Consider the following 24,651-nt stretch of genomic DNA (forward strand, 5'->3'; position numbering starts at 1 on the left):
GCGCCGGTCGCCTGTCTTTCTCTTTCCCTCTCTCAGCCGCCCGAGCACCTCGGTTTCGCCGGCGAAATTCGCCATCGTCTTACCGCCTCCGTCCAATAGCTCCCAACCGTAGCTTCGCCTCTTCCTTTAGCATCATCTAAGCCTGCTCGCGCTGTTCAATTCCACCGGAAACAACCGGGCGCCATCGTCTTCTCCGTGGCCGGACCACTCGGGTTCACCTCCGGTTACCTTCTCTCGTGTTTCAGCTTCATCTTGATGCTGTGGTGCTCATAGGCTCGCCCGATCCTCCATTAATCCACAGCAAGCGCCGGAACGCCGCCATTTTCGCCGGTTGGTGCCGCCGCGTTCGCCATCACCGTCGGCAGCACGCTCCATCTCGTCTCCGCTTCATCCACCAGACTGAACAAGTCTCGGTGAGCTTCCTGGGCGTGCTCCGAACCTTATCTGAGCCGATTAGGGCCGACAACGGCCGGTCCTTTGCCACGCCGCCGCGCACTGCGCCGCCGTGCCTCCATGGCCGGCGTTGAGCTCACTGCTGTGCCCTAGTTGTTCAATCGGTACTCTAGATTGATGCGCTAGGTCGTGGGGGACACGTTGGTGTCATCCCCGTCGCCGGCGAGTTAGCCACCGTACCCGCTGGTGTGGCCGTGGTCAGCGCGGGCGAGCTCGGGTTTGACCCTAGGCCCCGTCTGTCAGAGACCGTGGGTGAGAGAGAGTTGAGTGAGAAAAGGATTTTATCCTTTTTCTTTTTCAGAAAATGCTAATAGTGTTGATTCTTGTTCAATTCATAACTAATTATATAAGTGTGATAAAATTATGAAAATTTTTGTGTACCTTTTTATGAAGTACTCTATCCATGAAATATATGTGTTGGACATATTCAGTAATTTTGCTATGCTCAAAAATTACATATTTTAATAGAAAAATGCTATATGTATGATTTTTGTAGGCCAAAATAATAATCCTTTAATTATTAAACTTTTTGTGTAAATGTCATGTGTTAATACCTGTCTCCACAAAAAGTTTGGGACTGTTTTGATAATCCTAGCTTGTCCATCTAATTTAAATGTGTTTAAATACCTTTTCCCATGTTTAAATAAATACTAAAATAAGGTAGAAAATGAGTAAATGATTTTGGTGACTTTTAACTATTGATTGAAGTCCTTGGAGCACCAAAACCCTACTGTTCCTTGGCAACTTATTCATTTGTTTGTTCTATCCATAATCAACTTGTTTAATAATAATTAAAACATGTTTTGTGAGTAATAACATTACTTATACCGTGAAGGAAAGTTGTACTCAAAGATCTTAATCTTGTTTGAGTTCATCCCTGCACTTGTGTGCCAATCATCATGCATCATGTTAAAACATGCATCATTTATTACGTGTAGTGCACGTGAGTGAGAAGGTTCGTGTCGAACAAGTTTCAGAGAAGGTTCTTCCTCCAGTGACGTTCATGCCAAGTTTGACTTCGGTGATTCTTCTATGATTCTGACCTTCCCTGCAACACAGGCAAGCCCCGGAGCATACAACATTTCCTTGTTGTTTACAAATACTTTTATCACTTGAGTCCTATAATATGTGCATTAAGTAAATAAGAATTGGTTGAATACCAATTGTTGCATGACTTACCTTGGTATTCCAATACCTTTCCTTGGTACCCTTTAGTAGTAATAGGCTAGTTGATGCTTAGCCCTGCTTAACTATAAAGAGTCGCGTGATGAGTTCATCATTCGAGATGGTTCTTTACTCAGGAATTATCCTGAGGGATGATGGCTTCGTCATGTGAGTTGGTACCTAAATCAGTTACAAGTATTGAAATATGGATATAGATAATATGAGACCGGGCGGGTGGCTTGCACCGCGAAAGGTGTCTCGTTGTAGTGCTCTACCTATGTCGATTAAGGACCATTCACTGTTGGCCCTTGGATCAAGATATTTTTGCAGTACCGACCACATACCACGGTAAGCCTGAGTACCTCGGCTATTCCATTATGTGAAAAGACAATCGTGCACTGGGAGTGGGAGATGGCGGGAGTAGCATGTACCCACCCAACGGAAACGTCCGAGACGACGCAAGGCGATGGAGTACTGTACTCCCAGGTAGTGCGGACCGGTTCATGTTTTGGAGGAACCGAGAGAATGGTTGATATATGTAGGTCCGGGACCTGCATATGTCGTGTGGTTGGGAATCCCCAGCTGGGTTTTAATCGGTTCAAATCGTCGTTTGCTCTACGGTAACAGGAGACTTGATTCTCGCACCATCATCATAGTTAATCAATGGAACATGGTACTTATGACCACAAATAAGAGATGTGATGCCTAATTAAGTGCTTGATTTAGATCAGGTGCAAATTGGATATCTATAATGGCTTACTTTGAGTTAAAATATTGAAAATAAGGATACACTTATAGTAAGCTTTTCTATAAAAGATAATCTTGATTCTTGCTTCAGACTTACCTTGTATCCCCTTAAGCCTGCATACCCTTGGAGTATTTTCTTTAGTTGGGTAAGTCTTGTTGAGTACCCTCATGCACTCAGGGTTTGTTAACCCCTGTTGTAGGTCCTGACTTATGCTGCTAATCAAGGTCATGTCAGTGGGCTCGACATGATCTGATTGTCCCTTCTATCTTAGGTACTTTACTTAAGTTGCTCTCTGTAGTTCTACTTATCTCTTCGAACTTAAGTTGTTACTTAAAAGGTCCTTGAACTTGTTTTATAACTTATGTTGTAAATCTTCTGCGCTTTACTCTGATGAATAATATTTGTATCAAATGTTGTAATGTTGTGGTAACTCCATTGTTGATCCTATGTGAGTTGTAAAATGTGGATTATTCGGGGTTCCCCGAGGACACCCGACATACTATCGGATTATCTGGCTCCCGTGTGCTGCAGTCAGATGTCTTTAGGACAATGATAGGTGCATGTGGGCCAGCATAATTTGGGTGGTTTTGCCACATTACGCGAGAGGGAAGGGTAGTTGTATTTCTAATTTTCTATGTTTAATTTCTTTCTGAACTAACTAACTGAAGGATATTGCTTGGCCTTGATTGATCATGTCTAATCTAAGTTGACCATTATTTATTGGAATTTCCTTTTGGATCTGGTGCTATGGTTGATGTTTGTATATTGGATGTTATGGATCAAAGATTTAGACAGACCGAGTTACGGTTAGCAAGAGAGTGAGTGAACCTGTTATGGTTTTGTAGTGGTTCAGTAAGGCAGAAAGTTGTTTCACTATAGTTCTGTGATTTATTACCAGCGACCCCATGCAGTAATTTTAGTGTATAATGCAGATATCAGTAAACAATTGAGTGGTTCATTAAATTTTGATTTGTCTTTCTTATTCTTATCCCAATTTGTTGTCGGCTTGTCGTTCTCTCAAAATTTTCTTTGCATCTAATTGTTGAATTGTCGAGAACGCAAAATTAGATATAATACACTAAGGAGTCTAGATTTTACATGATCGATTGTTTGTTTTCTTCGATTTTACTCTCGACTCTTGAGCTAATAAGCCTACATTTTTGTTCCAATTCGATCTCTTTTAGACCTTTTTCTGATCTGACATGGTTATCACAAAACCAGCAGCTCACCTAATGTGATAGTCAGTTAAAGTTGATTTGGATTTTAGTGGCCATCCCGTTTTATCTCAGGATTTTATTGGTTAGTGGAATCACTATCCGTTTACAAAATACTTTTTAGTGAAAATCAGAGGCCCAATCTGGTTTGGTTTTGATTTGAAGAAAAATTCAATTTTGAATGAATGGTGGACAATTGTATGAATCTTGAGCTTTTAAACTTTTATTCATTGTTCATTTGTGCTGTAGACGTTAGCTTATGTGTCTAAGGGAAGGAGTAGCTCCCCAACCCGCGCTACACCTCCAGGTCAGGGACTGGAGCCCTAGGTCCCCCGCCACTACTCAGTCTGCCCTGATCCTGAAGTGAAGAAGGGCTGGAGGATTACAAGCTATCGTAAGCTTCAGTTTGAGAGCGCCTTATCCTAGACCTTGGAGGCGTGATGGGTGTGATATAGGGCTTATCTTTGTGGAATGATGAATTGGTACAGTGCTTGAGATGTTATGTGTTTCGCGACTCTTGGTACAACAACCTAACCGAGAAAACAAAGAAAACCAGCAAGGTAACAGAGATCATTGTATTGGACACAACAATAGAACAAAGTTCTTTTAAAGACATAAAAGTCGATAAAATAATAGGTAACCACAATTTATATTAAATTGCCAGTAGCATCCAGTCGAGCAGAACTAGGATGTACACTTCAGAAAAAAAAACTACCCAAGCAGCCTAACGTCGATAATGTCATGATCACGGGCTAACTACATTCTAATGTCGGCTTCCAGATAGACTACCCAAATGGCCAAATAAATGTACACTTCAGAATTTGTCATGTGCCCCTTTCTATACAAGCAAGATAATAAATCATGAGCCCCTTTAAATAAAAGTGGATCGCTAATCATGGTGATCTTCGATAATGAAGGTAAGGGAAAGCAGCAAGCAGAAATGTTGGTCTTGCAACCGAACATAAGAGAGAGAGCAAGTGGAGAGAAAGAGAGGAGCCAAATAAGTGAGAAGCTAGAGTCCTTGCCTCCACCTTCCCCTGCTCCCCTTTTATAAGGAAGGTGGGAGGGAAGGATTTCATTATTTGCCATAGTGGGGCTAGTATTTTACAAAAGAGCCTCTAAGGGCTATAAATGGGCCCTAAATATTATCTTACAAGCCCCCAAGCTATGTAATTTAGCCTTTGAAACACTAACGGGAGTCGCTAACATATAATACATCCCCAACAGTAGCCCCTCAACTATTTGGTTTTGATCAAAAGTACAATGCCCAATAGCTGAATACAACTAAGCGTGGCCCAATTACAACTCAATCCCAACGCGCAGCTCTTGTCTATACAGAGAAATTCTATGGATGGTTTTATCTTTAGCTAGTCTTCGGTGTCAACCTTCAATTGAGACTCCATGACCTTGTCTTTGGTACCTTTCTCCTTCATATGGTCGTGAGCCCTTGATACCTTCTTTTCATAATTGAGCCTTCACTGAAGACATTGACGTAGTCGAAGTAGTTGAAGTAGCCGACGTAGGTGAGGTAGTTGTAGATGATCATGACATGTCTTCAAGCTTTCACTCGCGGGCGCCAGGCAAAGCTTTTTTCTTCTAGCGGACTGCTTGTACAATGCGTTCCTCGCTAGCCCCTTTTGGTTGAAGCTTGTGAGAAATTCTTTCGCATGCTTGAAGTAAACTATGTAGGCGTGGTTAATGTCATAGATGTCATAGATAGAGATCCCCCACCCCAATTGACGGCGAAGGAAAAGTAGAAGATGTTGATGGCAATCCCTCTGCTCCATAATGTCGGTGAAGGTGAAGTCAAAGATGTTGATGGTGATCTTGCTCCTCTAAATTGGTGGAGAGGGTGACATCGATTACGCCGCAGCTAATAGCAGAGCCCCTTGCAAAAATGTTGACGAAAGTGTAGTCAATGATGTCAAAGTTGGAGTCGAAGTCCCTCGCTGAGACATTGGCAAACACATTGCCGATGAAGGTAAAGTCGATGGTGAAGCCTCTCGCTAAAATGTTGATGAAGGCGTTGTTGATGACGCTGAAGTCGTTGGTGAAGCCGCTTGCCGAAATGTTGGCAAAAGTGGTATTGTTGATTACCAAAGTTGATGGCAAATCCCCTCGTAGATATGTTGGCGAAGGTGTAGTTGATGACGTCGAAGTAGATGGCGAAGCCGCTCAACGATAGGTTGGCGTGGGTGAAGTCGAGTTAGCCGAAGTTGGTGGTGAAGCTGCTCACCGATATGTTTGCAAAGGCATTGTTGGTGACGTTGAAATCAGTGGTAAGGTCCTTTGCCAAAAATGTTGGGTTGGTTAGTGTCAAGTTCGCCAAAGTCAGTGGCAAAGCCCCTCGCCAAAATGTTAGAGAAGGCGTAGTTGATGACGTCGAAGTCAATGATGGGGCCCCTCACCGTAACTTGGCCAAAGTCTCAAACAATGGGTTGCCGAACTTTCAACAGAGAAGTGGGGAGCGAAAGCGAGAGTGAAAGATGCAATTCTTGCAAAGAGTGCTCTGATGGGATGCTTTGGTGTCTTATCTAGTTCCTTTTTATGGGGGCCAAATGGGTGAGCAGCAACAAAGAGTCCCTTTGCTTTTTTTATTACTTTAGCATCGACCCTGTACCTTTTGGGGTGAGGGGTGAGGAGTCGCAAAATGAGACCCTCGGTGTTTTTTAGATTAGTTTGGCGCCGACGCCCATACCTTTTGAGGCGAGGGGGCTAGAAGTCACAAAATGGGCACCTTGGTGCTTTTAGGTTACTTTGGCACCAACCCTCATACCTCTGAGGTGATAGGGCACAGAGTCATGAAATGAGCCCCTCGGCGCTTTTATATTACTTTGGCGTCAGTGTCGCCAATGGTGAAGCCCCTTGCCAAGACGTTGGTGAAAGCTTAGCTGATGACGCTGGTGTTGATTGTGAAATTAATTAAAACAAATTTTGCAAAAACTTAGATTTGTATTTTGCTTTTGTTGAATGTATTTGTGGCAATGCGAAGTTACTGAGCTCTATCAAATCTTTCTGCTTCGGTGGCTCATATTTTTGGCAACGCGAACTCTCGTAGCTCTTATCAAATCATTGTGCTTCAGTTGCATGTATTTTTGGTAGCGCGAAGTCATTTTGCTCTTATCAAATCATTGTGTACTCAGAGATCAAAATGGATGCAAGTGGTTCTCTGCGGCTGTTGCCTAGTTTTGATCTCATTAATTGTATTTTGCCGATATTGAGGAGCCTTATGATGCTAAGGCACCCTTTTCGGCTCATGCGATGAATGGATGTTATGGATGAATGTGATGATGCATATGATGGATGCATTTACGTGAAAAAGAAATGTGAATTTATATATATGATAAGCAAATCCTGCAAAAGATGGGCCTTGTCTAAAAAGAATTGCTAGCTTTCACGTTACTTGTGAATAGTAGGCTATTTTTCTTAACTTTGGAGCAACTAAATTTGTTGCTGGTATTCGGTCACCTTGGTGACTATGATCGTGTGAAGCTTATAATTTACTTAATAAAGGTGAGAGTCAGAGCATGAACATGAGATTAACCACTTATATAAAAAAATGGTTAGACATCATAAGATGAGTGAAGTGTACTTACAAAAGGTGTGAGGACCAGCAAAAAGGAAAACATCCTCGACACCCAAGAGAAAAAGTGAGTGTTTAGAAGCAAATGTGAAGCAAGTATCACACTGCAACTAATTAAAAGAAACTTGACCACGTTCAGGCGAGAAGTAACGAAGTATCTCCTGACCTGATGAGGATGAGAGGGCTAAAAGTGGCGAAATGAGGCCCTTAGCGCTAGCTTTTAGATTACTTTGGCGCTAACCCCCATACTTTTTAGGCGAGGGGGCTAGAATTGGCAAAATGAGCCACTCGGCGCTTGAGCCCTTAGGCTTATTTATTATCTTTGCCTATTTTTAGAGGGTCGAAGTTTTGGGCCCTTAGAATTTTTTTATTAGCTTCGCCCTCTCGTATTTTTGGAGTGTCGAAGACTTGAGTCCTTGGGCTTTTTATTGTCTTTGCCCTCACATATTTTTGGAGGGTCGATATTTTGAGCCCTTAGGCTTTTTTTTGGTTGGCTTCACCTTCACATATTTTTGGAGGGTCGAAGTTTTGAGTCCTTAGGCTTTTTTATTGGCTTCGCCCTCACGTATTTTCGAAGAGTCGAAGTTTGTGAGCCTTAGGCTTTTCGACTGTCTTCGCCCTCATATATTTTTGGAGGGTCGAAGTTTTTAGCCCTTGGTCTTTTTTATTGGCTTCACTCTCACGTATTTTCGGAGGGTCGAAGTTTTTGAGCCCTTCGGATTTTCGATTATCTTCGCACTGACATATTCGTGGAGGGTCAAAATTTTGAGCCCTTAGGCTTTTTTGATTGGCTTCGCCCTCACGTATTTTCGGAGGGTCGAAGACTTGAGCCCTGCAGAAATGGAGGACATGCCGGTCCTGATGCGTGATAGCTTCAGTGGGTCCACGTGACCTCGTATTTACACGTGACCTCACTGTAGTGACACTGTAGTAAGATCTGTTTTGGAAATCGAGGCAGAAAATAAACTGGGGAGAGGAGGAGCCGGAGAAGCTCGTTTTTCTCCTCCGGCTCCTGCTACAGTGCCGAGCCGGAGCCCCCAAGAGCTGCGCCAAAGAGGGCCTAAATGGGCGTGCGAGGAGTGCTTCTGGATGCCGAATAGAGGAGCCGGAGCCATTTTACAATATGGATGTGGAGCGCTTCGGCCTCCAGGCTCCCGCTCCGGCGAAGGAGCAGTGCATGCGGAGCCGTGCCAAACACACACTATATCAAAATTGCAAAATCAAACTGAAATGGATGTATATTGCATGACTACGGTAACATTTATGATAGAATATGTATGTTTATCCTCAAATGTATGTTTTGATGGTTCAAGAAACAAAGCATGCTTAATCTAAACTTAAATCGAAACAATTATACATTGCACAATTTACAGTGACCTCTGCCATGGCACCGGCTGCAGGGCTCCAGAACAGTCAACTTGACTGAACCTGGAACTTTATCTTCTATGTATGTTCTGATAGCCAAGAGCCCTCTATCAGCTGTCGTGAGAGTGCACGTTCCATATATTTCTAGATGGCACTTACGATGGCCATGATTGGTGTTCAGTGTAAGACATTCGAGTGACACCGCATTCTTGAGAATATAGCACGTTAGTTCAACCAAGCTCTTCTCAGAGCTGAATTGACTGATCTTAAAGCTCTTCAGGCAGCCATGTCGGTGTTCAGGCATGTGCCTCAAATGTGAGGCATCTGCAAGAGTCGAATTTTCATGCTTCATACGACATGGAGTCGCCTGAAGGTGAAAAGGATAATATGATTGAATTAAGTGGACCAACAGAGGCATCAGATATGTTTGCACAGGATGGAATGAATGAAGAACGTCTTACATTTAACATCAAAGTCTCCAAGGAAGGAGACGCATCAAGGAAAGAAACCAGGGAGAAATAGTCATATGGCGGGAGAAAGGGCGCCATTCCTGATGTCGATATCAAATGAACGGTCAAGTGCTTGAGGTAGAGGAATTTGGTAGGCAGCATTGGCGTATTGGGCACCTGCACAATGAATATGTCATGTCTCAGATTCATTATACACAAGATGACTAGTGTATTGTGTGTTTATCACTAGGCTACAACACCTTAAATTTAGATAATATACCTCAGTTGGTGATCCTATGACAAGAGTTTCAAGATTTGGCATAATGGAAGGCAGCTCGGTAAGAGCATAATGGACAGCATTTGGACAGTCCACGTCCATCTTCTTCATTTGCAATGTTTCCCCAAGTGAGAAATTTGTGTTTCCTCTTTTCGAGACCGTGCCTAGAGACACGTATTTCATTAAGAGGAAGTAGAGAAACATTACAAGCTACCACATCAATGGTAAGCACCGAGCTTACCAAAGAGGAGGAGGAGGAGGACCAAGAACACAAACAAGAAAAAAAGAACCGAAAGAGGCTGAGGAATACAACGGACTAAAAGGCGACCACAATTGCAGGAAACCTGCCAACGCCCAGTCAAAGGCCAGCTGGGCTACAGGCTCCCTACCCACCCAACATCATGCTCGGTGGCTCGGCCAGAAGCGTGTCAACCTCCGGGACGAAGTCATCCAGGAATGCGTTATCTTGGAATAGGACCTTGAAGGCCTCATGCTCGGACTCCGAAAGCGGTTCAGCAAAGATGGACTTATACTTCTTCATTGTAGAGTCGACAGCTGTGCTGGAACCGCGAGCCCCATCTTGACCATAAGAACCTGTTGTGCCTGAAGGGCTGAGTTGGCCGCCCGAGGCTTAGCAGCTAACCGCGTACTCCTCCTAGACACACTTGCAGTGGGTTGGGCCCGAAGCACAGGAGTTTGGAGAGGCAGGCAGACCCTCTCCCGGATCAAGCGCGGAATGTCAGCAACTGAATGCTGCTGAACATCCAGAACTCCTTGCCCAAGGGCAGCGGCACCTGAGGGGGGCAGGCATCCGCTGCGAGGTCGACCGGACCGAAGCCTGACGGGTAGCCCTCTTCGTCCTCCGTCTGCGATGAGCTCCTCTATATTTGTGTTTCCTCTAAAGAGGAAATTGGAGAGGTTTGGAGCCTTGCTCTCTATCGCTGTCAGGTTGCAGCATAGACAAACACGAAGGCTGGTAAGCTGCTGCAGGGCACAAGATATCTTCAACCTTATTATATCTGAACAAAAAATGAGCTCCAACTGCTCCAAAGCAAGCGAGTTGGAAAGAAGGCACTCTAGCTCATCCCCATTGATGCTCACAATGCGCAGGCACAGACTTGTTACGCTCCTCAGGGGGCCAAGTTCAGGTGCGGGATGGAGGCCACAACAACGAAGTTTAAGGTACCGAATTGAGTTCCGAATCCCATCAGATAAAAGTGAACATGGGAAGTTGTACTCTGTCTTGGTGTGACACACCATGAGAGTGGGTTCTTCGATCCCTGGTTTAACAGCAACCTGAAGCCAACTGTCAAGATAACGACTGGTATCATCGACTTCGCACATGCGACGGCAAACAAGCTTGAATATTTTCACGCCAATGCCAGAGTGGTTCCTGAGAATGGTGTCAATTTCACGGCAGAAGTTGACGCGGCACGCACTTGTCTTCAAGCCAATCATATCTTCATTGAAGATCAGATTTGGACGACCTCTCCAGGAACGTAGAAAGGCACGAGACACACAAGCAGCACGAGCAGCTTCACGCATTGTCATTAGGCAATGTATGTGGCCAAAGATGTCTTGCATGCACAAAACACAGAATAAAATCTATATATGGTGGGTTGTAAAGCTAAATTCTTACTTCGACCAGAGAAACAAAGAAGTAGAACCAAACACAGGGTAATGGTTTCACAAGGAGTGCTGCAGATGGTGTAGTAGAAGGTAACCATTGTATATGTAAATTCAGCATTGTAGAAAGAAGTTTTCCTCAACAGTGTCATTAATGCCCAATTACAGGTATAAAGATCATGACTGATAGTTCTTCCATCATCATCAGCATTTTAAGGCAACATACCTCTGGAAGTTCTGGGATTGAATGTCTCGTTACTTTGGCAGCCTGAGAATCGACACCTTGTTGACATGGTGAGCCCTCTCTTTTAGGCACTGAAGAATCCATCTGCCGTTCGACAAGCACGGTTAGGAGTTGTTATTAAAAGGAAAAACAAGCTCAAGGGGAAAATCATGCAACAGTCGCTTATCTGTTGTACTGTACTAGTATTTTCCAAGAACCAATAATAATGGAGACGGCAAAAGAATTTTTGCTCTACACAAAATTGAAGTGACAATTTCATAGTAGAAATCAACTCACATGGATCGACCAGCGACGATAGCAAAACCTAACGCAGTTCTTGATGAATGAATCGAAGAGAACAACGATGAGGCCGGCGTCGTTGCATAGAACAAGAGCGCGAGCAGTAGATGAGATGCGGAGGTGCGGCGGCCGGCGGTGGCGCGCACTGAGGCAGGCTTTGCTTACCCTTGGGCTCGGATCCGCAATCATCGCTCTATTTAATCTTTGTTTGGGTTGATTGGAATCTGACGTCACAACTAGACAATTACCCAAGGTCCAAAGCATGAGGTTGCCCAGGTCTCACAAGATCACAAGTGACAAGACATGGTTCACATATTTTGAAATTATTATATATATAAGATGATTTAATTACTTATAAATTTTATGTGATGAAATTGAAATGATTATTTAGAAAGTATTGATCACAACAGCTTTTTTTAGGGTTAGTTAATGGGAGCCACGCAACATTTTGGCACAGACTAAGACCCTGTTTGGGATCGTTTATAATCAATTTGATTATAATCATCGTACTGCGGGGATTTTTTCGATTCTTGGTTTTTTATCGTGCTAGTTCAAAGTTCTGAAGCGCAGACAAAAGATTCTGAAATAATCGAAGTATTTGGTGGGGTTCTCACTTTTTTTTCATCAACAATCAGATTATAAGAAAAACAAACAGGCCTAAATCGTAACATGACATGATAAATCACGTCTACAATCTTGGTACGATGACCTGCACGACACAACCGATGACGTGTCTAGAGTCTTGGCATGATGAGATGCATGGCACAACACGTACTTTAGGGTATTCCTGTGGCAGCATGACATAGAAATGTACCATCTATTGATGATTCCATTCTATACGAACTACGGAACTAGCGTAACAATAGCATTAAAATAAACATTTCTATGTATAGACACTACGTAGAAAACGATTTTTAGCAACGGTTCGATTTTTTTGTAGGGGCGGCTGGTGATGGAGCCGCCCCTACAGTGACGTGTTCGGGTGCCCAGACACCAGCCGCCCATACAAATGGAACAGCAGGGGCGGCTGGTGATACGAGCCGTCCCTACAAATGGGGTCTGATTTTTAGGGGCGGCTCAATCACCAGCCGCCCCTGAAAATGCTATTTGTAGGGGCGACTGGTGATTGAGCCGCCCCTAAAAATGGCTCCGTATTTATAGCTCCGATTTGTAGGGGCGGCTCAATCACCAGCCGCCCCTACAAATGGCCCCTATATAAAACAGAAGCAGCACATTCTTCCTCCTCGAGTCACTCACTCCAACCCGTGAAAGAAAGGTGGGGAGGCCTTGGGCACCTCCCAAAAATTGCTCTACTATAGGGGGAAGATTTTGGTCTCAAATCCTTTGGTGGAGAGGTTGTAGAAGGTAAGAAAATGCTATTCCACACTTTTTTTTGAAGTTTTAATGGTTGGTTAGTGAGTAATTAGAGTTTTGTTTTTCTCTCTCTTCTATGGTGCTTGAGCTATTTATGAGCAAATTAGACCCAACTTTTAAATGTACTAGGGTAAATTAGGGAGGGGAACAAGATCATACCCTTATTTGGTCCATGTTTCTTGATTTTAGTGAACCATTAGTTAGTTTTATGGATGTTTCATGTGCATGTGATCTAGATCTAGGGTTTGGTTTTTTTATTAATTTTGTTTTTGTAAATTTATGTTTGATAAAATTGGACTAGGGTTTGTATGAAAGATATTGGGTAAAGTATAATTATTGCTAATTGTTGTCTTTGAAATTGTTTATTGTAATCAATAAATATGTATTTTAATTATTTATGGATAAATAGGCCATTAATTAATTTTCCTCTACCATGGTGTGTTTGTATGCTTCATGTAATTATATTAGATTTATATTCATATATATCTGAGGTATATACAATTATTCTCAAATAATTATTACTTTGATTCATTTTTATATATATCTGAATAAGTAGTCCTTTAATGTTTGTTTTGTTGTTGTTGTAAAAGATGGAGTACAGGAACTCTTGGATGTATGGTTCGTTAAGGTTCAAGGCAGGTTTCCGTGAAGAGGTGGATAAATTTATTGAAGCCGCAATGAAGCATGCAACGACATTGAAAGAGAATAAGGATACAATTATTTGCCCCTGTAAAGATTACAAGAACCGTATGGCATGGACAGATGTGACTATCATCAGATCACATTTGATTATACGAGGATTTGTTGAGGACTACATAGTGTGAATTCATCATGGTGAAACGATTATTGTTAACGACAAGGATGAGGGGGAATACGACGACGAAACCATAGAATCCCTGTCCCAATATTCAGCAGAGCTTGATGCACGAATGGATTTCGAGTTTGGCAATGCACAAGGTGGTGATGCTGGTGGTTGGGATGGTAACGATGAAGGCGGTGCCAATAATGATGGTGGAGCACGTGTCGGAGTTGAAGATGATTTAGATGACATGATTCGAACCCTTAGGACCAGAGATTTTACTAAATAGTCCCGAAAGGTCCAGAAAATTTGGAAAGAGTGACAAAAGCATCGAAGGAGACTGTGTATGGTGTTGAAAAGGGCTGTCCGACACATTGGACATTGCTACGTTTCGTGCTTGAGCTGCTCATCCTGAAGGCTAAGTACGGCTGGTCAGACTGTAGTTTCAATGATCTATTGCATCTCCTGTCATGGGTGCTGCCACAACCAAACTTAGTTCCCGCCAACACATACCAAGCGAAGAAGGTCATAAGTCCATTGACAATGGGGGTTGAAAAAATACATGCATACCCCAACCACTGTATACTTTTTCGTGGCGAAACATTCAAGTCATTGGATAAATGTCTCCGGTGTGGGGCCAGCCGGTACAAGAACAATGACCTTTACGGTAGGGACGAACCATCCACGGGGGAAAAGAGGAATAAGAAGGGTACAAAAAAGGTGGTACAAGAATCTCAGTCCCCAGAGGACACTCTATTAGGCAACGATGCAAAGCAGAGAAGAATTCCTGCCCTGGTAATGTGGTACCTGCCAGTGACCGACCGCTTGAGATGTATGTTCCTAAACCCTAAAGAAGCCGCACTCATGACATGGTGGGATGATGAGCGCAAGGTGGATGATGATAAGATTGTACACCTGGCTGATTGTAGTCAGTGGCAAAGGTTTGATGAGAAGCACAAAGAATTCAGCGATGACCCAAGGAATGTACGGTTTGGCCTGAGCACCGATGGAATGAATCCCTTCAATGAGAGGATGAGCAACCACAGCACATGGCCAGTGATCTTGACCATGTATAACATCCCAACATGGTTGTGTCAGAAGAGAAAGTACCTTCTCCTCACTATTATTATTTCTGGCCCTAAACAACCAGTCATTGATATTAGACGTGTTCCTCGAGCCCTTGATGCAAGAAATGGAGAGGCTATGGAGGCATGGGGAGCAGATGTACGATGCGTTCCTGAAAGGAGGACTTTATATGTAGAGCAATAATATTTGTTACTACCAATGATTACCCCGCGCTGTTTGCTTTGTCTGGACAGATCAAAGGGAAGATAGGATGCTTGGTTTGCTTGGATGGTACTACATGGGTGTACCTGGATGCATCCAAGAAGATAGTTTACCTAAGGAACCGACGCTTCTTAAAGACAAGTCACAAGTACCGTAGCAAATTGTTCTTTAGATTTTATGACAACGCCCCTGGAGATTGAACCCCCTCTGGAGAGACGTCATAACGGAGAACATGTGTACAGAATGGTGAAAAACATACGTGTCATCTATAGACAGTGCAGCTCAATGCCCCGAGCATGATGAGCAGCCAACCCTTGAGGAGCAAGCACTAGAGGACCAGCTTACTCAGGAACAGTTCGATAACGAGGTAGAAAAGGATCTAGAAGTGATGCTTACTCAGGAGGAGTGTGACAAGGAGGAAGGCCCTGAAGGTGAGGCTGCTGAAGGCGAAGAAGAAGAGGATGATGAGTCAGAAGAGGGATATGAAAGTCCCGAGGATCCTTTCCCACCTAAAGCAAGAAGGAGGCCAACTGGAGGAAGATTTGGACAAGGATTTTGACCCGAACGAGGAGGTAGGGAAGAAGCCTTAGCTTGTAAATTTTGCTAAAGCTTTGGCTGTGTTACCTCTGCTAACACTTTGACCTGTTCTATATACAGGTCCCTCTTGAAACTCAGAAAAGACGACGTCGACGTCCGCTGACATCTCACTGGACAAGACAGGAGTAGAGGAAAGGAGAGCAGAGGCAACAACCACAGAGATGGATCACGATGCCTCTACTCTACAAACTCAAGACACAACCACGACTACCATGCCTAAGAGGAAACAAGGGGATAGAAAAGAAAATCTATATCCAGATAAGGCTTGCTATGTGATAACGGAGGTTGGGCCAGCAGGGGAGATCCTTGAGCCGAAGGAAATTAAGAGGACGATTCCGTAATGCGATCGGGGCCCTAGTAAGAGATAAATTGAACCCTAGCAATCCCTAACTGGAAAGAGGTACTAGAGAACATAAAGAATGCACTATGGGATAGGCAGCTGAAGGTCAATTTTAGATTTCCAGAGGGTAAGCATGAATTGGTAAAAAAATGCTATCAGGATGATGGGAGAGTCATTTCAACATGTTGGAGGTCGGAGCTCAACACGAAGTATATCCAAAAGGGGTTAACTCCCTTCAACGAGTTCGGCAAAATAACTCCTAGTCAATGGGAGGAGCTCGTGGCTTAGAAGACTTCAGCGGAGGCATTGGAGCTCAGTGCTCGTAACACCGAGCTGGCGAAGAGGAACAAACACCACCATCATCTAGGCGCCGGTGGCTACTATGCCAAGGAAGAGCAGTTTAGGAAGATGGATGAAGAGGCCGCAGCTGCTGGGAATATCGATGTGACTGAACTTGAAGGTAAGCTCAAGGAACTAGATATATGCGAGGAGTACAGAACCATCCGGCAGTAATCTTAAGTTTGATAAGCCAGGAGACCCAAGAGGCGGTATCAAGGATACTGAAATATGCTGAAGACAAAGAGACGGGCTCATTCAATCCTTCCAGAGAGAGGGACGAGCTTAGCCTTGGCTTGGGAAACAAGGAGCACACAGGCCACACCAGGGGGCTAGGGAAAAGGATGACCTGGAAGCAAGGATTCGAAGAGGACAGGCACATGTACAAGAAACATGGCCTGAGACCGGGAGACTAGTCTTGAGCTCCAAGTGAAGGTTCTAGTTGCGAAGGCGCTGGAGGAGCAAGGAATGTCTACAGAGCCACGTATATTAGTGACGCCACCGGGAGAACTGGCATTAGTTGGCAGCCCTCCGAAAGTTCCTAGCAGCCAAGGTTCCACTGCAGCCACAACCCTAGTCAATCTCATACGGTAACCTACTAGTTGCACCTTGGTGTTTCTCAGTGGCCGGCAGAACACTGTGATGGAGGTGGCAACGGGTGTGGCACATCCTCCCTGGTGGCTTACAGCCACAATAATAAGATACCACCGGACTACACTAGGGTCAAGGTACATACAGTGAAGCCTGAGTTCATGCAGTGGAGGATAGACTACGCAACTCCCAAGGGGCTAGTGTTACTCGGAGACGTTATGGGGTAGTTCATCCTCTGGCACAAACGGGACATTATATTGACTGCTTCTTCGCCGCCTCCCCCTCTCCCAAATTTGGAGCGAGTTGTTGAGGCCGAGGAGATATTTTCACCGTCTCGTGACCCCCACATTCCTGAGATGCCACATTCTTCCCCGCCTCCTATCGAGCATGTGCCTGATGAGATGCCACAACCTTCTCCAGCTCGTACCGGGCAAGTGCATCATGAGATGCCACAGTCTTCTCAACAAGCACAACCGATACATGAACAACGAGTGCCTCCTGAAGAAGGTGATGCACAAGAAGATGAGGACTGTGCCTGAATGGGAACTCCGAAAGAAGATTCCAATCAGCATAAGGCCAGTTTATGTTCCGATCAAAGACGTCTCATCGGTGTCCAAGTGGTATTCCCATGATCAGTTCAAGCCTGAAAACCAAGTTAAAAAGTCCCATCACTGGGGTTCTGAGGAGGCCGTCAGTAGCAAACTCCACCAAATTGCAAAGCAGTATCCAAATGTTGATGCCATCAAATGGTCAAAGGATTGCCCTGAAAAAATATGAAAGAGGCAAGCCCTTCCTACCAAACTGGGACATCCAGCGCCTACCACTTGAATGAGAAGGTTCCATGATTGGTACTTGCGTGTTCTCCCAATGAGCATAGATATCATACAAGCATGCTTTCCCACCGGCACATTTGGAAGTCCAGCCGGGAAAATTGTCTTTGACTTCAATGACATGCACACATGCTTTCACCTGGGAGAAATGGAGATGAATCTAATTCGCACGTGGTGCCTGTAAGTCCTTGTCCTCCTGATATGATATGAATGTAATCTTTGAATTTTGTTGTAACTAACCCACGTCGTGATTTGTAGAATGCAAGTGCACATTGTCAAACAAATGCCAAGTGTGAAAGCCGGGTATGTAGACCCTCAAGCTATAGCCCAAACAAATTTTAATTACCCTAAACGGTGGACACTAGGATGCCAAAGAGCTAGCAGCTGTAAAGACTCTTCAGGAGAAAGAGCGCATCCGTAGTGCAAAGCTAAGGGAAGAGTCCCTTAAGGTTGCGGCATACATTGCCTTGGCTTTCAAAAATCTCCAACACCACTCTACTATATGGCTACCATACAACTTCGAGTAAGCTCAACTCTATACTTAAAGCTTTGTTCGATATATTTCATTCGATGCAAAAGGGCTTATCTAGTTCTATGATTAAATCCATGCAGCAACCACTAGATTTGTATAGCCGTCGATGTCGGGAGGAGCATGGCATGGGTCTTTGATTCATTAGATAAGGACACGGTGACATACAAAGACTTCATATCGATTCTCAAGACGTATACATATCGACAATCCTCATTAGCTTATATGTTTGTATACATACTTGTAACGTTCACTTTTGGATACTAACAAGTTGTATTTGCTAAAATAATTCAAACAGGGCATTTAGGTTCTATGTCACTAATCATCATAGAAGGCATGATCCAGCAAGGAAGGAAAAGCTGGCTATAAAAACACTATGTGCGGTAAGTGTAACTTACTTCTTTAGTACTCCGTTACATGGCTGTCAAAAGCATTACTTAATATTTTCATATGCAAAACACATAGTGCCCCAAGCAGAAACCTGGGAGTGTACATTGTGGATACTATATATGTTCTATGATGGGTAACACCGGTGCCTACAGGAGACACCCCTTAAGGGTAAGTTTGAACCTCTTCACCCGTAGTATAAAAACTTCGTAAATGGTATGAAATACTAAACCAAAACTTGTTTTCTTGTAGTGGAGAGAAGAGAAATGAATGAAAAGAGACCCATACAAGGATGACCAACTCTTAGAGCTCGTCGGCGACCTTTGCAACTTCATATTGGACCAGATTGTACACGTCAGAGGCGCCTACCATGACCAAGAGTCTGAGTTAGGTATAAATCCTCAGTACCAACACCTTCGTGAGACTGAAAGGCTAGCTCTAGGACGTTGATAACAATGTGTATGGAATTTGTATATTTAATGATGGATTGTATATATTCATGTGAATTGGACTTGTAATTGTAGTTTATAGAATACTCTTATGCTTGTAGTCACGGTCGCGGGGTGTTCGGCAACGCGAACGCTGGTCACTGGGCGTTCAGCAATGCGAACGCGGTTCGGAACGTTGGTTGCGGGGCGTTCGGCAACGCGAACGCGGTTCGGAATGTTGGTTGTGGGATGTTCGGCAAAGTGATTTTGAATTGAAAATTTGATTTTTTGGCAGGAAAACGTACTGTAGGGGCGGTTCTAGATTGAACCGCCCCTACAAATACCTGTTTGTAGGGGCGGCTGGTACTACAGCTGCCCCTACAAATCGATTTGTAGGGGCGGCTGGTAATAAGAGCCGCCCCTACAAATCAATTTGTAGGGGCGGCCTGGGAACCGCCCCTACAAATGCATGATTTGTAGAGACCCTTGCGTAGGGGCGGCTGGGCAAACCGCCCCTACAAATGGTCTACAACCGCCCCTAGAAATACTTTTTGGCGTAGTGAGAATGGAGGATACCCACTCGTTCGACTTATCGGATTCAGTTCAGAGGATCATATGGGAGATACCGACCAAACCTAATTTGGAAAGTGCATGCAGAAAATAAATGCAAAGTTTTCACTTGGATTCTAATACAAAACAAAATTCTCGCGGCGGTAACATGCAAATGAGGGATTGGCCACATCAGGATAACTGCATCGTATGCAATGGACCACTAGAGATGGGCCTACACCTTTGCTTGCTCTGCCCTTTGGCCAAATCGGTTTGGACCCAAGTCTTGACTTGGGAGCACTTTGATGTGCAGCTAATCCAACGTGATGTCGACCCCTTGAAAATCAATTCTTGGTGGGAAGAAGCAGCCCAAAAGGTTCCAAAAGATCAAAGGCGGAGATTCAACGGCATGGTTATCTATGTATTGTGGAACCTATGGAAGGAAAGAAACCGTCGAATTTTCGAGAACAGGTTCCAAACCACTAAGCAAGTGGCATCAAGGGCTGAAGAAGAGATTGTAATACCCTGTGTTTTGCATCATAATAAAAACCACTAAAATTTTGAACGTTTTAAAATTTTACAACAAATTAAACACATGAATAGTTTATTTTCCTACAAAACCATTTTAGCAAAATGATTTCCAAAGCTTTGCATCAAAACACACCATACACATTGTGTTTGAAATGTTGTTTGAATGTTTGAGTGATATGTTTGCCCTAGAATTTATTATTGGCACCAAATACTCTTCCTTGACTTTCTCTCCAACACTACTACACAAACTTTACTGGAGGTGGGCGTTTTCCGTTTCCCATGGCGGGCAAAGCCGTCCGCCGCGGCCTAGAGGCCACGGTAAATCGTGGCTTAACCGCGGCGGGCGGTGTAACGTGCCCGCTGCGGTAAATATACTTTTACCACGGCGGGCACGTTACACCGCCCGCCGCGGTTATGTTCATTAGCCGTGGCGGACTTTATTATTTGCCCTGCCTCGGTAAATTATTTTCTGAATTAAAAAAATACAGCAGGCATATAAATTCAAATTCAAATCACATCCAGATTTCACAGATTAAACTTAAAAAGTATGTAGGCATTACACATGAGATAATATACATATATATACATTCACTTAGTCGTTCTTGTCATCGTTAATTCATTACATTTACATATTAAAGTCGTTATACATGCGCTAAGGTGTAATCCTGCGGACGCATCATCAGTGGGCCATTTTCTCAGCCTCTCGTACTCCGGTAAAATCACTAGCGGGCTGTTCTCATTGAAGAATGTGCCCCCTTCAAGCACGCATTTGTCTAAGATAAACTTACATATGTCCGCCTTTGTCTGCTTGAAGCTATGTTGGGTGCTCTGCACGTCCCTCGACCAGTTCAATCCATTCCTGAGCACCCTCCAACTACTGCTGTACTACTTGCACACCCTTAGGAACTCACAGGCGTAGAAGCCACAGGTTCGTGATCCTATCGGTTGTTTGGCACACTGCATGATCGATACACAAGCATTACAACACAGGCATTAGAACACATATGAACAGAAAGCACAATTAAAACTTTCAAATACTTACCGAAAGTTGCGTCTAATTTTGATGCGGTTCTTATGCTTAGCCTTAAAATTCTCTATTCTTTGATCATAGCATTCAGGATCCTTCACGTACTCCTTATAAGCGCTATATGAAATGTACTAGTATTAGGTAGGGCATTAGAACGCATATGAGAAGACAATTCAGTCACTTACACTCTGAGGCAATCTTCAAAGGCCTTGTACCCTTTTAAGTTTGGCTGCGCATCCTGCCATCCTAAGGGTAGATGATAAATGCAACCCAGTGACCCTCAAGGCCTTGGCTGCGCCATTGAAACAAAATACAGGTTACGACGAGAAATAATAATACTAGCTAGCTACCCACTTATCTCTACAGGCATGTCTTCGACTTATCCAAAGTGGTAGGCAGCTAGGATATACCCATTTCTCCTGATCTTCTTCATTGCTCCTAGTATGTATCTTGAAATGTTCAACTTCTCATTGTCCATCAGTTTCTTCCTATGCGCCTCTCTCTATCGCTTGGTCAAGTCTTTCATGGTTGGATGATTGTCATCTAGGTGGTAACCAATGATGATTCTTTGAGCAATATGCATTGGAGATAGATAGATAACATCAAGTTTTAGTTCCTTGGATATATAGGCCATCAACCTACAAGGATAAGCCATCGTGGCATATGTAAGTAGTCTTGACCGATTCAAAGGTAGGTGATATGTGAAACTCGCAATTCATCACTTACATAGAGAACAAGGTGACTTGGGCGATGTCAAGGTCTTGTTCCTGTAGTAGTCTGTACATGTCGTGGAAGTCCACGGGGAGTTCTACATCGTTGCTGGGCAAGTGGAAGTACTCCGCCACAACCTTGACTAGAAAACCATGTAGGCCAGCTTTTGCTGCTTCCATGTACCAGAGATGAAACCTCCTTGTCTCCCACCTTTCCTCGTCGACTGAGTTGGGCCTTGGTTATCATGAACTTCCCATGCTCGTAATGGCCGGGGCAGTCATCCGATTCAGGAAATAGATGGAAAGGTGATCTCGGTCTGGGATAGAAATGTTAGTACCATATTATGGCAAATAAAAGTTATTAGCAAATTATGCTCGCCGCTACCATACCTTTCAAACTCAAGTGAGTATGTGAGCTGCCCTTGGTCACCTTTAGTCTTCACCGGCAGGTGGAGGACAGTGGCTTGTGCTCGCAATGGCAGCAGGCGGTGTCTTTGCCCCTGGTTCCTCTGTGCCTCCTGGTCCTTTGCTCGTGCCCTTAGACTGGACTGCCGGGAGGTGGAGGTGGACTTGTTGTTGGAGGAGGAGAACGAGGGTGAGGGCTTGTGCCTCCCGGTCCTTTGCTCATGCCCTTAGACGGACTGCCGGGAGGTGGAGGTGAACTTGTTGTTGGAGGAGGAGAACGAGGGTGAGGGCTTGTGCCTCGGGGTGAGTTCCTTCCCTTGTCATCCCCGCCATTGCCTTCGTCATCGCCGTCGCTGTGATCCGGATCATCAGGGGGACAAGATCTGGCAACAGGATGGTTGTGATGCTGGTGTCGCCGTCAGCATAGAAGTTAGCATTGAGAGAATGATCTCTATGTCGTCCTTGTTCCATAGGATTTCGAAAACCCATGGCAGCTCCAAGGATCGTTACCCCTTCTACAGTTGGATATTCCATTTCAAATTCTTTGTATTCGGTCACATACCATGTAAGTATCACGGCAGCATAGTTGGCAGGGATCTGGTCTTGGTTGAAATCTTTGATATCTTCTTTGGGGTGCATGCAACCCTCACCCACAGTCAACTTTTTCGCACTGCCGAACAGGGATCATGAGGTGGACGCGCATGGGTTCCCGGATGTCGTCGATGAGGTGCCTTGGGCGATCCTCGATCATCGGTAGTGGCTGCCCTTGTGTCTACCCTTATGGAACTTGAGGCACGGCCACGCCAGCCTGGCGAAGCATCTGTGACCTCATCGACACCATATCTGGGTCATTGCTTGTGAAGGCTTCTTTTATGGACCGGCTGATCATTTCGGCCATGCCTTGATCATAGCCCTTCTGAAAGATGCCCTCCTTGTACCTCTACCTTGACCGCTATGTGGTAGTGTCGGATTGCCATGACTCCACTGAGTTCCAGCTCATCTTCGATGACATGCCACGGACGTGGCCACGGTGCTCGGGGGTTCCTAGCGCTAGGGTCAGCAAGTCCTAGCCCCTACGAACCTCGAAGCTATCCTTGGATTTAGCAGCCTCGATGAGAGCCCTCTCCACCTCCTCGAACTTGGGCTCATTGAACTTGCTCGCGCCCTCCTTAAGCTTCTTCGGCTTGCGAGCATAGATGAAGTCCTTAGCCCTCAAGTCTACATCGTCGTACGGATCGGGAAGCCTAGCGGTAGCTCTAGCCCTTTCTTCCTCCCACCACTAGGGCCTCTTACCAGCAAACCTAGTCATGCCCAAGTGATGGGGGTGCAGGTTCTTCTTCGCCAGTGTGCTGAACTTGGCTGCTCTTTGCCTTTGCTTCTTCTATTGTTCTTTGTTTGTAGAACTCTTCCCAGTGATGTTCCTTCACCATAGTGTATTTGACACAGGGTGACTTGCCTAGCTTTAGGTAGTACCTGGTCAGCATGGACTTGAAGTTTCTAAAGGCTCTTCCTGCCACGTGCATGACCCACTCCCTGCACTTGTTCAGATCGGCGTCCTCAGGATAATGGAAGCTCCTCATCACCTAACCCCTAGATATGTGTCTTGTAGTCGACCTGAGACATTGTTCCACTCCTCCCAAGTGATCTCCACCTTGTCCTTGACTATACATGCCACCTGGTTGCTGAACTTGGCAAGGACCATGGGTGGCGACAATGGGTTTCCCTCTGGTCCCACCTCATGGATCACATGGACTTCGCCGTGGGTTTCCCTCCAGTGCCTCCCGTGTTCCCCCCTTCTCAGCTTTGTCCTCTGACCCCTAGACTTGCCTAAAGTGGTTGGAGATGGAGCAGGGGGTTCTTTGTCCCTGACTTGTTCCTCCTCAAAATTCAATTCTCGAGGCACCACCAGCATCTGTTCAGGGTTTGGAGACCGCGCACTTTCAACTTCATCGTCCCTCGGTTGGTAGGTCGGATCATCTTCGTCCTCTGTACGACGTTTCTTTGTTGGCCTCGGGGTCACGGACACTTGGCTCTCGAGGCTAGTTGATGATGATGCACTAGGGGTAGGGTCGCGCCATTCGCTTATCGGTTCCTTTGCCATTGGAAAGCTACAATGAATACATATTTCAGTTGTATAGACATAGTTATAGAGTAGTAGAGTAGAGTAGTACTAGAGTAGTAAAGTAGAGTAGTAAAGTAGTAGTAGTTGGCTCAGATTTGCCCCATTGTCATCACATCGCTTTTAAACTGGTTGCTTGTATCTGGTATACAAGCCATCCTAGTTTAGCGGGGGCACTCGATCATCATTGCGCTGCCTCAGCATAAAAAGGTTCACATCATTGCATATGCCACTGCCTCAGCTTAGAAGTGCGAAAAGAATCATCATTGCAAATACCAAACAAAAGCCATCAAGATAGTTTCAAAATTCGGCCCTAAAGGGCTAAGTCCTTCGGCCATCAAGATAGAGTAGAAGACTAGAGGAGGTGAGAGTAGAGTAGAGTAGAGTAAGAGGAGTAGAGTAAGAGCTGT

General features: G+C 44.6%; 1 protein-coding gene across 1 annotated transcript; it reads right to left on the reverse strand.

Moving 5' to 3' along the window:
• Window positions 1–8,451: 8,451 nt before the first annotated feature.
• On the reverse strand, window positions 8,452–11,207 carry LOC136502177 (uncharacterized). The gene is made up of 5 exons (XM_066497648.1): window positions 11,102–11,207; window positions 10,167–10,830; window positions 9,257–9,425; window positions 8,989–9,153; window positions 8,452–8,894 (listed from the first exon to the last, which is right to left on the reverse strand). The coding sequence occupies exons 1-5, from the start codon at window positions 11,205–11,207 to the stop codon at window positions 8,514–8,516; spliced, it is 1,485 nt and encodes a 494-aa protein (XP_066353745.1). The 3' UTR covers window positions 8,452–8,513.
• Between the last annotated feature and the right edge of the window lie 13,444 nt (window positions 11,208–24,651).

Source organism: Miscanthus floridulus, chromosome 13, assembly GCF_019320115.1.
Source record: "Miscanthus floridulus cultivar M001 chromosome 13, ASM1932011v1, whole genome shotgun sequence".
Taxonomy (NCBI): domain Eukaryota; kingdom Viridiplantae; phylum Streptophyta; class Magnoliopsida; order Poales; family Poaceae; genus Miscanthus; species Miscanthus floridulus.

Bases quoted from the DNA above. Each gene is read 5' to 3' on its own strand.
- LOC136502177 (XM_066497648.1), bottom strand. From the start codon at position 11,207: ATGGATTCTTCAGTGCCTAAAAGAGAGGGCTCACCATGTCAACAAGGT. The intron at 10,831-11,101 runs GTTGCCTTAAAA...TGTGCATGCAAG, and splicing joins CCCAGAACTTCCAGAGGTAT to ACATCTTTGGCCACATACAT. The intron at 8,895-8,988 runs GTAAGACGTTCT...TTTCACCTTCAG, and splicing joins TGGAGACTTTGATGTTAAAT to GCGACTCCATGTCGTATGAA.